We start from the raw sequence: 14,572 nt of genomic DNA, 5'->3' as shown, positions 1-14,572 counted from the left end.
TTTTATTATCAAAGGCTCCAAATGAATTTTCTTGTAAATTTGTTATATTGAGGTAGAAAATACCAGGTGACCGATAGTATGAAATTTAGAGCCGAATTTGTATTATATATCTATGGGATGTTGCCAAAACGCCCAGGCCACAAGGTCATAATAAGAACTTGCCATTGCTGACCAGTAGTGTCCAAGGATGATTGCTGCACACTAACAGGGATTTCAGGCAGCTGTAAAATAAAGTACCATTCCTCCTAATAAGAACCACTCTAACCCAAAAATACCCACTAGCAATAGACTTGTGCAGTAGCACTGATCTCCACCCATTTCCACTTTATTACTCTTGCAAGATATCCAGATGCAATGATGTACATCATGGGTCCTGTAACAAGCAGTGGAGGATGTTTGAATGGGTTCCAGGTGTTATCTTGGGTCATAGATCTAATACTCAGTCACACCATGTGGCAATTGGCCAGTGACTGTTTTTTGCCCAGGACAGTTACTGACCCCTAGTCCAGCTGCAGGAAGCAACAATAATTCCACTACCTGCCCCTACCCCTTCATTTAAAAGGCTTCATAGGATCTCTCCAACCCATGTTCCAACTTTGATCTTATTCAAGACAAATACAAGAGGCGGCTCAACTGCAAAATAGGTCCCATTTATTAAAACAGAACATTTTATAGTGTAATGTTGTTCAGATTGATAAAGAGCTAGAGAGATTTATAAGAGAACAGATGTGTGCCAGCCCAGTCTGTGTAAGCTCTACTTCCATTCCCACCCACTGTCATTTATTTAATACCAGCACCACATTTAGGCAGATTGAAGTCCATTCCAGCGGTTCCTGAGTTCAAGCTCCAGTTGCAGAGCATTGCAGTGGGTTCTAGAAAACAATCTGTAACCAAGAAAAAAAGCAGATTAAAAAGAAAGGGAACCCAGTGCCCAGCTCTCTATACAGTATATGGTCTCAATCAGGTCACTCTGTTTTAGAATTGTTTATTCATGCATTGGGAGTTAAATAACTTGACTAAAATGTATCATTTAGAACAGAGAAGAACCAAAATTAGAGAGAAAAGCCCTGCTCAGTAAAGGAATCCTGGGAAAAATCCAATTTTATATATCTTATTTCCATGAGATAGATCTTATATTACATTTAGTTTTCTTTAATGTCCTTTCTCTGCTCTGAATTATTCATAAGGTGCAAGGATGGACTGTCATACCAAGGAACCAGGAAAGCTCTTGATCAGCCCAGTCATTTATTGGCCCCATCCTGTTTACACATTCATTTGCCCCATGTCTGTACTGCGGCAATTTCATTTTCAACTTCAGGAGGTGGCGGATTGCTAATGTGGTGCCGTTATTTAAAAAGGGATCCCGTTCTCAGCCTAAAAACTATAGGCCTGTTAGTCTGACATCAGTAGTAGGAAAGCTTTTGGAAGGGGTAATAAGGGATAGGGTACTTGAATACATTGCAGTTCACAATACAATAGTATTGTGAACTGCAATGTATTCAAGTACCCTATCCCTTATTATTATAGTTTGTGCCAGCATGGTTTTATGCGTAACAGATCTTGCCAGACTAATTTAGTTGCCTTTTATGAGGAGGTGAGTAGGAACCTCGATGCTGGAATGGCAGTGGATGGGATCTACTTGGACTTTGCTAAAGCGTTTGATACAGTACCTCACAGAAGGTTAATGATCAAATTGAGGAATATTGGCCTAGAACATAATATTTGTAATTGGATAGAGAACTGGCTGAAGGATAGAGTACAAAGAGTGGTGGTAAATGGAACATTTTCTAATTGGACCAGTGTGGTTGTGGTTAGTGGGTACCGCAGGGGGTCAGTCCTTGGTCCTTTGCTTTTTAACTTGTTTATTAATGACCTGGAGGAGGGCATAGACAGTACTGTTTCTATTTTTGCTGATGACACTAAAACTATAAGTTCCATGCAGGATGTGCCGCTTTGCAGAGAGATTTGACAAAATTGGAAAACTGGGCAGCAAACTGGGAAATGAGGTTCAATGTTGATAAGTGCAAAGTTATGCACTTTGGTAGGAATAATATAAACGCAAACTATCTACTGAATGGTAGTGTGTTGGGGGGATCCTTAATGGAGAAGGATCTGGGGGTTTTTGTAGATAACAAGTTGTCTAATTCCAGGCAGTGTCATTCTGTGGCTACTAAAGCAAATAAAGTGCTGTCTTGTATAAAAAAAAAAAACATTGTTTCAAGGGATGAAAACATAATTTTGCCCCTTTATAGGTCCCTGGTAAGGCCTCACCGTGAGTATGGGGGGCAGCTCTGGGCTCCAGTCCTTAAGAAGGATATTAATGAGCTGGAGAGAGTGCAGAGACTGCAACTAAACTGGTAAAGGGGATGGAAGGGTTAAACTATGAGGTGAGACTGTCAGGGTTGGGGTTGTTCTCTCTGGAAAAGAGGCGCTTGCGAGGGGACATGATTACTCTGTACAAGTACATTAGAGGGGATTATAGGCAGTTGGGGGATGTTCTTTTTTCCCATAAAAACAATCAGCGCACCAGAGGCCCCCCCTTTAGATTAGAGGAACGGAGCTTCCATTTGAAGCAGCGTAGGGGGTTTTTCACGGTGAGGGCAGTGAGGGGGTTGGGGAATGCCCTTCCTAGAGATTGGGTAATGGCAGATTCTGTTAATGCCTATAAGAGGGGCCTGGATGAGTTCTTGAACAAGCATAGTATCCAAGGCTATTGTGATACTAATATCTACAGTTAGTACTAGTGGTTGTATATATAGTTTATGTATGTGAGTGTATAGATTGGTAAGTATAGGTTGTGAGTGCTGGGTTTACTTGGATGGGTTGAACTTGATGGACTCTGGTCTTTTTTCAACCCTATGTAACTATGTAACTATGAAAAGAACTGGACAAGAGTTAAGAATTATGGAAAGAATAAAGCTGAAATAATGTGAGCAAATAAGGAAAAGAATAAAAGGAAAGGAAGCAAAGAAGACATGGAATTATGATAAGAGGAGGCAATGGGGCTTATCTGCACCTGGGCAATAAACCATGGCAACCAATGAAATGTTTTGTTCTACCAGCAAAGGGCTAGAAAAGAGAGCTGTACATACGTTATCCGTGTTCAGCAAGGGCGACTGTATGAGGCAAAGCCATTTTCCCCTGGAAAGAAAAATGGTTAAAGCCGATTATGAGGGAGGGAGTCACTATTAGTTACCAAGGTTTCAGGTTTCATTACTAATACTATACAATTCCCCCTTTGGATAAGATTTTTCCTTAAAAGCAGAAATGCGATTCCCCAACTGATTTCATTTTTGATAATGTTAATAATCCCTTAGGGGTAACAATAAATGTAAATATCCCATTTAGAATGTACTAGGCATAGGGGGAGTTACTAGGGCCCTATAGGGACTTCAATTCTTGCAAATGCTCCATTCCCCTTATACCAGTCAGGAAAGGAAGACAAAATATGTCAGCAGGGGCTCCACTTGCTTTCTGCCCCAAGAGCTGTAAAGGAGAAACGGAACGGGGGCAATTATCCCACACCGTTCTTATAGTCAGTCTTTATAAGGCCTCAAATCCACATATACACAGTGTGCATTACCTGTTTCATAGTAATCATAGACGTACACTGAGCCACTCTTCACATTCAGCACCCTGCTGCCAAGGAGCATTTTAAATGAGAGCTGGATAGGCTTCTGGGGCACCTATGGGGGGAACAGAAATAGCCCACAATATAAGCATCAAACTAGACAATCCCAGGAGTTCAGAATAACAGACTATTCCCCCAGGATGAATACGTAACCAACAGACAGTTTATATTATGTTAAGTATTCTAATAAAGAATCGCCAAACTGGAATATATATATCAGTAAATATTGCCCTTTTACATCCTTTCCCTTTATCCACCATTTTGTGAAGGGCTATGTGCTCCCTCAGAGATCAGCTGACAGGAAGTGAGGAGACTTACAGAGCTGAGGTACAGAAATATGTGGTTGTTCTGCTCTTCTGTTCTGGAGACCTGCTTAGAGTTTTCTAGCTAGAAAAGAATAGAACAAATTCAACTGCGTCAATTCCTACGGTAACAACAACCGCACTGCACATTCTCCTGCAGTCAGAATCATTTGCAAGGGGAGACCAGAGTGAATATACAAAGCAGTTCAGCCATGTTGGAACTGACACCACCATGCCCTGTACACTACTGTCCCAATAACACTATGCTGCCTCTGTATCTGTATATAACACCTTCCTCTCTACCAAGTAGGGGAGTTAAACTAGAACACCGAGTCAATTGTTGTAACTGGAATACCGGGGAAGTACCACAATAATGGTGTTTCAGTGGCTCAGTAACTGCCATTTACAGTATTTCTCACAACAAGTTATATACAGAAAAAAAAATAAAAATATATCAGTTATAACAACCAAAAATGAAATGAGTATTAGTGATATTCAGGACACTTAGAATACTGAATACAGTGAGTGAATACACTCTGGTATACTAACTGATATTTAGTGAGAACCTCAGGCAATTTAAGTTCACTGTGTGTATATACACATACATATAGCATCCCAGCATGTTAAACTTACAGAAGGCCTCCCTACCTGTCTCAGTGAGAAGTAGTCTGCTTGGTATCCTGACAGCATCTTTATATCAATAATCACCATGTTGGTTTCATTCCTTAAACCCTGATAGCTGAAGAAGAGATTGGGTAACAGATAGAATAGCAAAAAGTTAAAAAATAGACAATCGGCAAAGGATATGAAACTGGTGTTGATGGAGTTAAAAGGAATATATATATATATATATATATATATATATATATATATATAGAGATATATAGAGATATATAGAGAGAGAGAGAGAGAGAGAAGAGAGAGAGAGAGAGGGAGAGAAGAGAGGAGAGAGAGAGAGAGGGAGAGAGAGAGAGGGAGGGAGAGGAAGGGAGGGAGAGAAGGGAGGGAGAGGAAGGGGAGAGAGGGAGAGGGAGAGGGAGAGGAGAGGGAGAGGGAGAGGGAGAGGGAGAGAGGCACACACAGGGACTTTGCAAAAAGACAAATTATTTAATGAAAAAGATCCGACTTTTTTGAGCACCAACTGTGCTCTTCCTCAGGGACAAACCAAAAGACTGTGTGCATCCACCCCCAATAAATACCCCCTGTGTAGAAAAAGGCACCAAACCCAGTGATAGTAACCGTTATAAACAAATCATAGAGATAAAGAACATATAGTGATCAAAGGACACAAGAAAAAATAAAAAAGGGACAAGATAAAAAAGGCATTGCAATACACTGAGCAACAGTGAAAATAATGTACAAAATATCAATATAAATATATTATATATACACATACACAGGAACTCAAACAGACGGGCCGCTCCACACAGGACTTAAGCAAATTATAGAGATTTATTCACAAATTATAACAAGAGACTGACGTTTCGGCTGGTATCCCAGCCTTTCTCAAAGTTACAAAACTGATAGTGGGACAAACCTAAATACAACAAATGGCGGGAAACAAAAATCATGACGTGAATGGGACGTGTAAACTGCCAGACAAGTGTACTACAAAACCTCAAATAATACACAAAAAAGAAACCAAATATACATAAAATAAAATTGTAACCATGTCTCCTACACAGAGTGTACAACAACTTATACAATGATATGCACCAAACAAACCGTATCGCTAAGCCATCCTGCAGCGATGTGCGTGTCCATACGTAAAAAGTCAGTGTGTAGGCAAGAACAGCGACCATAACATCATACAATGTCAAGAAGTTCAAAACTGTTACCAGAAGTTCAAAAATATTACCAGAATATGTTACACAAATGGCCCGTGATACTGACTCTAGATAAATCGGTGTGACGATCGCTATCATTAGATAAATCAGTGTAGCCTCAATCGCTCCTGTAAGGAGGCATTGGAGTGGTCAGTAGTTGTATTGCTGGAAAAGGCCACTCACTATTACACTAGGGGTTTCAAGGTTGCTATGGCCATTTATATATAGTAACCTAGAGGCAGGTGGATTGCAATCGCACATTTAAACAAAATATTAATCAATGTTAAATAAACAATAATGACATTAAGACAAGCGTGGACAGAGAATAGAGAGAAAGGCTGGGATACCAGCCGAAACGTCAGTCTTTTGTTATAATTTGTGAATAAATCTCTATAATTTATAAGTCCTGTGTGGAGTGGCCCGTCTGTTCGAGTTCCTGTGTATACCTGTGTGGACTGCACCCAGGCAAAATTTCTTTCTGTATCGTGAGTGCCCTACCTATGTATGCTGTGTATATATTGATTGTGTGTGTGTGTGTGTGTGTGTGTGTGTGTGTGTGTGTGTGTGTGTGTGTGTGTATGTGTGTGTGTGTGTGTGTGTGTGTGTGTGTGTAACTTATGATTTATTTTACATGGTGAAACATTAAAATCCGACCTTTCAGTCCCACCTTTCCTTGAGAATGAAACATCTGACTGAAACGTCCGATTATAATGTATATATAAGTCTTCCTCTGATCCATCTTTAACTACATATATGCTGCCATTTGATGTTGCACCTCTGTGGATAGAGTGCTGGCATATTGGGGCTTCTATACACACACACACACACACACACACACATATATAACTGGATATATTCCACTTGCAGAGACCATTTTGTCATTATAAAACAATGGTGTCATTTTTTCGATACTTTCTCTGCAATGGTTCATTTCTCTTACGCACAACATGGGAAAGCGAAGGGCTTCTATTTCAGCCTGTTCTAGAGGGGGGAGTAGCAGAGGGTTACTGATTTACATTAACATTCTACCAGGGTTTCGCCCAGCAAAGGCCTACACAGTCTATTACTCTTCCAGTGAAAGGCGAGCTCTCTATGATGAATACTTTGATTTTTATAATACATTTAGAGAAAAATCAAACAGAATGACAGCCCAGTACCTAACAGAGAGTGTGATGGTTATAGTATAAGCCACTCCATTGAGACAGTTCTCAGACGCAGAATCAGCAACGACATAGAAGGCAGAGTTTTCTTTGGGCACTGGGATGTTGTATCGGATGGTGCTCTGGGAAAGGCCAAGTCACAGATATTTAAGATAAGACAAACATGTTACATAATGTATTATTTACACTATAATCCTAAGGCACTGTGAAAGCCAAAATATGATTACAGTAGTTCTATTAATACTTATCTGCTACTCTCATCTGAGCTGCATTGTCTCTTATGTACAGACGTGTGTATCAACCATCCCTTACCAGATTATTCTAAAAAATACTGTAATTAAAGCAGCAAAAAATTATTTTTCCAATGTAACACTTACCCTACAGGGCTACACTAGCAACTGGAGAACTGGAGTTAATATTGTTACCTGTACCAAGCAGCATCCTGTCCCATTGACACTAATGCTATAGTTCCCAGAGGCCTTGGGTAGCGCTTGTGTTTGTACAACAAGTCTGTTGTTCTCTCTCAGGGTTAGTTGTCCAACATCTCCAAATTCATTTCTCAGCACCACATTGTGATGAGCATTAGGTTTAAATATCAGTTGAGCGTAGAAAGCAAGGGCTTGCAAGGCCATGACTGTGTCCTGCAGTGAAGACAAGTTGTAGGATCTTCAGTCTCACTTTCTATATTTAGTCATTATTGTTGAAGGATGGTGACATTTGGCCAAGATTCAAAGCATTGTGCACATAATAGGTTATGCCCCCCTACAGATGATTAGTGAACAAGTGCTGGTCAATGGTGGTGAAGAGAAGAGAATATCCTGGGAACATGCAAACTTCTCATAACTCTACCAGCATTGAAATAAATAGACCAACACCAACATGGCCATTACCTGAGTAGATCTGAATCCTCCATATGAATTCTGCTGCTGGATGAGCCAAACTGATATCTCAGCCATGTAGGTCAAGTCATCGTGGGTAAGACTGGGGCCTTTTGCAATGCTGAGCAACATGTAGGCCGTGATTTCCACCTCTGCTGGTGCATTATTGGGGTAAAACAAAGGAACCCCTTCTGGTCCAGGCCTACCGTCACGTTCCCAGTGCAAGGTGCCTCCTGAATGGGACAGTAGAGGTTGTGTTGGGTTACACTGCGGATAAGCTAGTGACCATTTTAGCAATCATAAATGATCATGCCAAGTGGCTGCCGATACCTACAGTACCGATGTACGCCAACCTACACACCAGCATACATGATCCTGTAAAGAGAATTTATCTAAAACAGTACCCACGCTCAGAGATGGCCTTTGCTTTCAGTTCATTAAGCAGAGGGTTTCGTATTTCCCAGTTTTTAGCCAATGTGAAGACATACAACGAATAGGCTTTGAAGGGAAGGGTGGAAGCATTGACGATGGCAGCCTCCAAGCATCTCAGGGCATCATCCAACAAGGTCATCTACATGAAAAGCAAAGAGTTAATTCTACACAGATGCTTCTCTGTCGCTATTGTCTATAATGAGAATCTATATCATTCAGTCTGAGTGCTCTATGTAGAATGCTATGTAACCCACACACACACACAAACTGCTATTAAAAGAGGTTGTTCACTTTGAAATTAGTGAAATTATGAAATTTAGTATGATGTAGACAATGAGATTGACATTCAGACAATTTGCAATTGGTCTTCATCTTAATTCTGTAGTTTTTCAGTTATTAACTTTATCTAGCAGCTCTCCATTTTGGAACTTCAGCAGCTATCTGGTTGCTGGGGTCTTGTTTACCTTGGCAGCCAGGCAGCAGTGAAAAATAAAACAAAGATATACTAACTAAACTTCTTTAACATACTAAAAGTTATCTTAAAAGGTGAACCACCACTTTAAAGGGGTTCTGGTTAACTTTCAGTATGTTATAGAATGGTCTATTCTAAGCAAGTTTTCAATTTAGTCTTTTTAATTTGCCTTCTTCCGACTCTTTCCAGCTTTTCCAACCAAAACCCTATTGCTCCAGTTTTATTGTTATTGTTACTTTTTAATTCCTTATCTTTCTATTTAGTCCCTCCTCTATTTATATTCCTAAACCACTGTTAGGGTATATTGGACCCTAGCAACCCGATAGCCGTCTAAATTCCAAACTGCAGAGCTGCTGAACAAAAAAGCTAAATACAAAAAACACAAATAAAAAAGGAAGACCAATTGCAAATGGTCTCAGAATAGCACTTTCTACATCATAGTAAAAGTTAATTTCAAGATGAACAACCCCTATAAGGTTTAGCAGTGAGAGCTACACATTTTGGTGCGGACTTACCCCAGAGCTGTAGTTGGACTCCAGAAGAGCAATGGCGAGGTAGGCTGTGAAGCAGAGATCCCTTTCCTGCCCACACTGGGTAACGTGCAGAGAAACATTGTTATAACACCAGGAAGTAGGAAATATCTGTAGTTCAACCAACTACAAACGGGCGGTTACAGTTATAGTCTGAATTTAGCAGCTAAATGGCCACTAAACTATTATGTGCAAAAAAATCGACCTGCGAGTTTTGATTAAAAAAATATAAAAATTAGTCAATGATGTATTTGAAATGTTTGAATTCTGGCAACAGTTTTACAAAAGTTTCTACAATATATTGCGGTTTCTTAAAAACAAAAAATCTTGAAATTTAAACAGACGTTCATGGGTCTTCTATATGTTCCAGTCAGGAAATCCTACAGCAATAATGTGTTTAAGCTCCCCTTGAACGTGTGTGAAAAAGAAATCAATGTGTTTAACTTCCCCTTGAATGTGTGTCAGTGACAGGCTGTCACGGAATATCCTATTTTTTTCTGCTTTTTTAAAAATAAAAATACTCAAAATCTGAGTATTAAATGCCTCCATAGGACCCAATGGTTCTTGGCAGCTTAAACCCGGCGAGCTTTTTTTGTTAGTCTAAAAAAGCCACAAAGTTTTATAAATTTTGAAGGTTTGTGGGGTTTTTTGAAAAAAATCATACGAATTACAAAAAACAAAACATAAATTTGAACTTCTCAAAAAACCTTAGTAAATGGGCCTCTTAGTTAGCCGCCAACAGTTCAGCCAATCAAACCTTTGCCCTGGGGTATTTACACTGCTGTCACCAAACTGAGACCCATTTAAGACCCACGTGCCCAACACTCACCTGCCCCATAAACAGGTTTCCCTGGAGCTTAAAGCAGCCGTTCTCCAGCTTCTGGGACGTTTGCAGGGAAATCAAGGCCTGTTGCTGGATTTTCTCATCAATATAAATATATTTCTTGGCTTTTTCAAATGTTTTGAAGGTGTATGCCGATAGCCTGAAAGTTATTTTCTGAAATTACTCTTTAAATAACTTCTTAGTAAAATATGGTGTTCAAATGGAACCAGAAGGGCCTTCATGTTTCACATTTTAACTACAGGTATAAGGCCCATTTTCCAGAAACCCATTATCCAGAAAGTTATGGAAGGCCATATCCCATACACTTTAATGAAATAATTCAGATTTTTAAAAAATACATTTCCTTTTTCTCCATAATAAAAAGGTACCTGTACTTGATCCCACCTAAGATATAATTACCCCTTATTGGGGCAGAACAGCCCTATTGGGTTTATTTCATGGTTAAATGATTCCCTTTTCTCTGTAATAATAAAACAGTACCTGTACTTGATCCCAACTAAGATATAATTACCCCTTATTGGGGCAGAACAGCCCTATTGGGTTTATTTAATGGTTAAATGATTCCCTTTTCTCTGTAATAATAAAACAGTACCTGTACTTGATCCCAACTAAGATATAATTACCCCTTATGGGGCAGAACAGCCCTATTGGGTTTATTTAATGGTTAAATGATTCCCTTTTCTCTGTAATAATAAAACAGTACCTGTACTTGATCCCAACTAAGATATAATTACCCCTTATTGGGGCAGAACAGCCCTATTGGGTTTATTTAATGGTTAAATGATTCCCTTTTCTCTGTAATAATAAAACAGTACCTGTACTTGATCCCAACTAAGATATAATTACCCCTTATTGGGGGCAGAACAGTCCTATTGGGTTTATTTAATGGTTAAATGATTCCCTTTTCTCTGTAATAATAAAACAGTACCTGTAACTTGATCCCAACTAAGATATAATTACCCCTTATTGGGGCAGAACAGCCCTATTGGGTTTATTTCATGGTTAAATGATTCCCTTTTCTCTGTAATAATAAAACAGTACCTGTACTTGATCCCAACTAAGATATAATTACCCCTTATTGGGGCAGAACAGCCCTATTGGGTTTATTTAATGGTTAAATGATTCCCTTTTCTCTGTAATAATAAAACAGTACCTGTACTTGATCCCAACTAAGATATAATTACCCCTTATTGGGGGCAGAACAGCCCTATTGGGTTTATTTCATGGTTAAATGATTCCCTTTTCTCTGTAATAATAAAACAGTACCTGTATTTGATCCCAACTAAGATATAATTACCCCTTATTGGGGGCAGAACAGCCCTATTGGGTTTATTTAATGGTTAAATGATTCCCTTTTCTCTGTAATAATAAAACAATACCTGTACTTGATCCCAACTAAGATATAATTACCCCTTATTGGGGGCAGAACAGCCCTATTGGGTTTATTTAATGGTTAAATGATTCCCCTTTCTCTGTAATAATAAAACAGTACCTGTACTTGATCCCAACTAAGATATAATTACCCCTTATTGGGGGCAGAACAGCCCTATTGGGTTTATTTAATGTCTACTAAAAAATAATTTAAAAAGGTATGGAGATCCAAGTTACGGAAAGAACCCAGGTAACAGGTCCCATACTCATTTTTGCTCAGCTGTTCTAGTTACACAAATCCCTTACCAGGAACTTCCATGTGAAGTTGAGCCCCAAAATGCATCATATGCGCCAGATGGCAATTTGTATCGTAGCTGTCGGTAATATCCTTTAATATGAAAGGAGGGAAACAGGGTTAAGCAAGTTCCTCTCAAATTTCTATTTGAATTTGTTGAAATGGGCACCAAATATTCTCGTGTTACCAATTATATTAAAGATATTCTAGATCTTCTGCATCTGGGTGGAATCTCTGGACAAGCCTGTATTGTTTCAATATAGACACAGTACAAACAAACCCTTCTGGTTAAATATCTCTCTAATAGTTTAATGCCATGGCATCAGTCAAGACAACTGAATATGTTGTTCCTAGCATAATTCTGCAGCAGGTTGGATACCTGCAGATCGGGTCAGCCGTAAGGGTCTGTGGATTAGGGAGATGACCAGAGGTTCCAATAAATAGACCTGTATAGGTCTGTGTAGGATTGAGATCCAGCACCATGTTTGTTTATATGTCGAACAGGATCTTGTGTTTATAGCTTGTGATCATGTAAGGTGTTCTAGATTTCCATGTTTTGTTTTTAACTGTAGAGCCACCCTGCTTACCTTCATTTAAGTACTGAATTGCTATCTGGAGTAATTCATCCGTAAGCTGATTTGTGCCGTTGAGATATTCCAGCACGTAAGGAATGGGGGCCATACGAGCAAGGTTCTGTTCACCACACCCATAGGGCATCTGCAGCAGGTTCTGTAGATTGCTCAGTGGTAGACCTAGAACATCACCTGTAAAAAATATAATCAAGAATCTTGAGATCTTTATTTATGGCATTCCCAATCTGCTGGTAAGGATCAGGTTACCAGACATCCACAGTTGGCAAGTTTATTAATTATTCCCCCATGGACATCTGGGAAGCGGATATCAGCCCACAAGTGGAGCAGTTGGATGGCTTTTCAGGTGTGTATGGTAAATTGTAAATAACAAATCAACGCATCAATTAAACTGTGAAGATCAAAACATCAGTGCTAACATGCTTTATATCTTAATCCCAAAACCTGATCTTGATATACATGGTGATATAGATGGTCTACATAAAATAATAGCCCTCTTTATGCCAAGCAGGCAGTCAGTGCTCAAATACTGCAAGATTTGTCTGCGTCTTCTATACACTTTATTCTGTCCTCCCCAGTCCTGTCAGATCAGAGACCTATTCTATTAAACCACAGACCTCCATAGTCTGCCTTCTGCCCTTCTGTTCTAGGACTATCTTAATCCTCCCACAGCTTTTCCCCTTCAGCATTAGGTCCTTTTTCATATTCCCTACTCCTTCAGTTCTAAGACCTCCTTCAATATTTCTAGGCTCAAAATCATTATCTGCCATTCAGTTTTGCACAAGATTTCTATAGTGTACATAGCCTTCACAGAAACTACATTGAAAAAGAATATTTGCACTGATGTGTGGCCTATCAAAAATAAATTTAGAAGGTAACATGAACCAGTCTGACATTTCTTAGGGGAGACCTCCATATGTTGTACTCAGCATGCCTAAGGATGGAAAGTCTTACCCACAAGTGTGACAAATGCAGCAGCAGAACCTTGTACCATGTTCTTTGGAAGGGTTATGTTGATTGGCAGCTCAAAGTTGGAGTCTTAAAATGAGAAAAAAAAATAATCAACACTCTCAATGTAGAACGTAGGACAGGTTTCTATCTACAATCGATATGTAACCTCAAATGCTTTGCAAAACTGATCAGTGCTGTTATACAGGTCATTGACATGAATCTAAAGTCTGGAAATACAAGAGCCTGGCCGCCCAATAGACATAACTGCATCATTAGACTTACCTTCAACACATACAAGGTTGCTAGAGGTATCTTCTTTTCTTATGCCCTCCGGCTTCAAAATAGTACAAATACATGTGACACATTCACATAATATATTATTTATATTACATTCAGTCTCATTCTTTTTAAATTTAAATTTAAAGATTTTTGGTGAATCATAACTTTCAGTCTGAGCATTCAGCTAAAGTTCTCAGGGGGGGCTGGGTGTTCCACCACAACAACAATACATGGCCCTCCTCCCCAGCTCTTTAGAACAGTGTTCCCCAAGCAATGGCTCCGGGGCAACATGTTACACACCAACCCCTTGGATGGTTCTCCCAGTGGCTTCAAAAGCAGGTAGGTTTTTTTCTGGAGGCTCCTGTAGGCTGCAAAACCACACAGGGGCTACCCAATAGCCAACCATGAATCTTATTTGGCATCCCCAGAACCTTTTTTTTCCTGCTTGTGTTGCTTACCAACACTTTTTCCATTTGAATGTGGCTCATATGTGTAAAAGGTTGGGGCCCCCTGCTCTAGAATATGGCCTACAAGTTAAAATCCAGGGTTTATAATCACCTCCACAAGAATGGTTTGTATCACGGTGTCCTTGCGAGTTGGCTGGGATGGGTCAAAAGGTCCATCACATGAGGCTCCAATGTGAGTGGTCTCTGCTGAAACAGTAAAACTGATCTCACCTGCAAAAAAAATGGGAGAATGTTTTAGTGGGGTCTGTTAGGATAATACAGCAGGACATAGTGAACTTGGAAAGATTTGCACCTAGTGATAAAGCAATAATGTTCCATGAGTAAGAGCCTCTGCTTCCTGAGCAAATACATTTGTCCTGCACGACATTCTGGGGTACTGCTTGGAAATCGGCCGAGGGCTTTAATGTCACATTGACCTGGTAACACAGAAACAAAACCGCTGTGATCAGCCAAGACACGACCGAAGCTTAGATCTGAGGAGATTCATAGTCAGGAGATATCTGGGCTAGGAGAAGGGCAGATAGGCAGTCAGTACAAACACAGG

The 14,572-nt window shown here is 39.7% G+C and overlaps 1 protein-coding gene across 1 annotated transcript in view; it reads right to left on the bottom strand.

Moving 5' to 3' along the window:
- Nucleotides 1-629: 629 nt before the first annotated feature.
- LOC116412135 (ovostatin-like) overlaps nt 630-14,572 on the bottom strand; it is a 64,012-nt gene continuing 50,069 nt past the window's right edge. The window contains exons 20-36 of the mRNA XM_031905757.1: nt 14,321-14,444; nt 14,120-14,238; nt 13,565-13,616; nt 13,286-13,369; nt 12,329-12,505; nt 11,753-11,834; nt 10,061-10,214; nt 9,217-9,291; nt 8,206-8,368; nt 7,810-8,030; nt 7,345-7,560; nt 6,917-7,041; nt 4,582-4,672; nt 3,950-4,018; nt 3,584-3,686; nt 3,093-3,141; nt 630-884 (exon numbers count right to left, since the gene is read on the bottom strand). Of these exons, the coding sequence (XP_031761617.1) occupies nt 3,104-3,141; nt 3,584-3,686; nt 3,950-4,018; nt 4,582-4,672; nt 6,917-7,041; nt 7,345-7,560; nt 7,810-8,030; nt 8,206-8,368; nt 9,217-9,291; nt 10,061-10,214; nt 11,753-11,834; nt 12,329-12,505; nt 13,286-13,369; nt 13,565-13,616; nt 14,120-14,238; nt 14,321-14,444 (1,893 nt within the window). The 3' untranslated portion in view covers nt 630-884; nt 3,093-3,103. The remainder of the gene's footprint in view (nt 885-3,092; nt 3,142-3,583; nt 3,687-3,949; nt 4,019-4,581; nt 4,673-6,916; nt 7,042-7,344; nt 7,561-7,809; nt 8,031-8,205; nt 8,369-9,216; nt 9,292-10,060; nt 10,215-11,752; nt 11,835-12,328; nt 12,506-13,285; nt 13,370-13,564; nt 13,617-14,119; nt 14,239-14,320; nt 14,445-14,572) is intronic.

This window comes from Xenopus tropicalis, chromosome 7 (assembly GCF_000004195.4).
Source record: "Xenopus tropicalis strain Nigerian chromosome 7, UCB_Xtro_10.0, whole genome shotgun sequence".
NCBI classification, from domain to species: domain Eukaryota; kingdom Metazoa; phylum Chordata; class Amphibia; order Anura; family Pipidae; genus Xenopus; species Xenopus tropicalis.
Note: the sequence above shows the minus strand (reverse complement) of the source record. Positions and strands in the feature narration are given on the sequence as shown.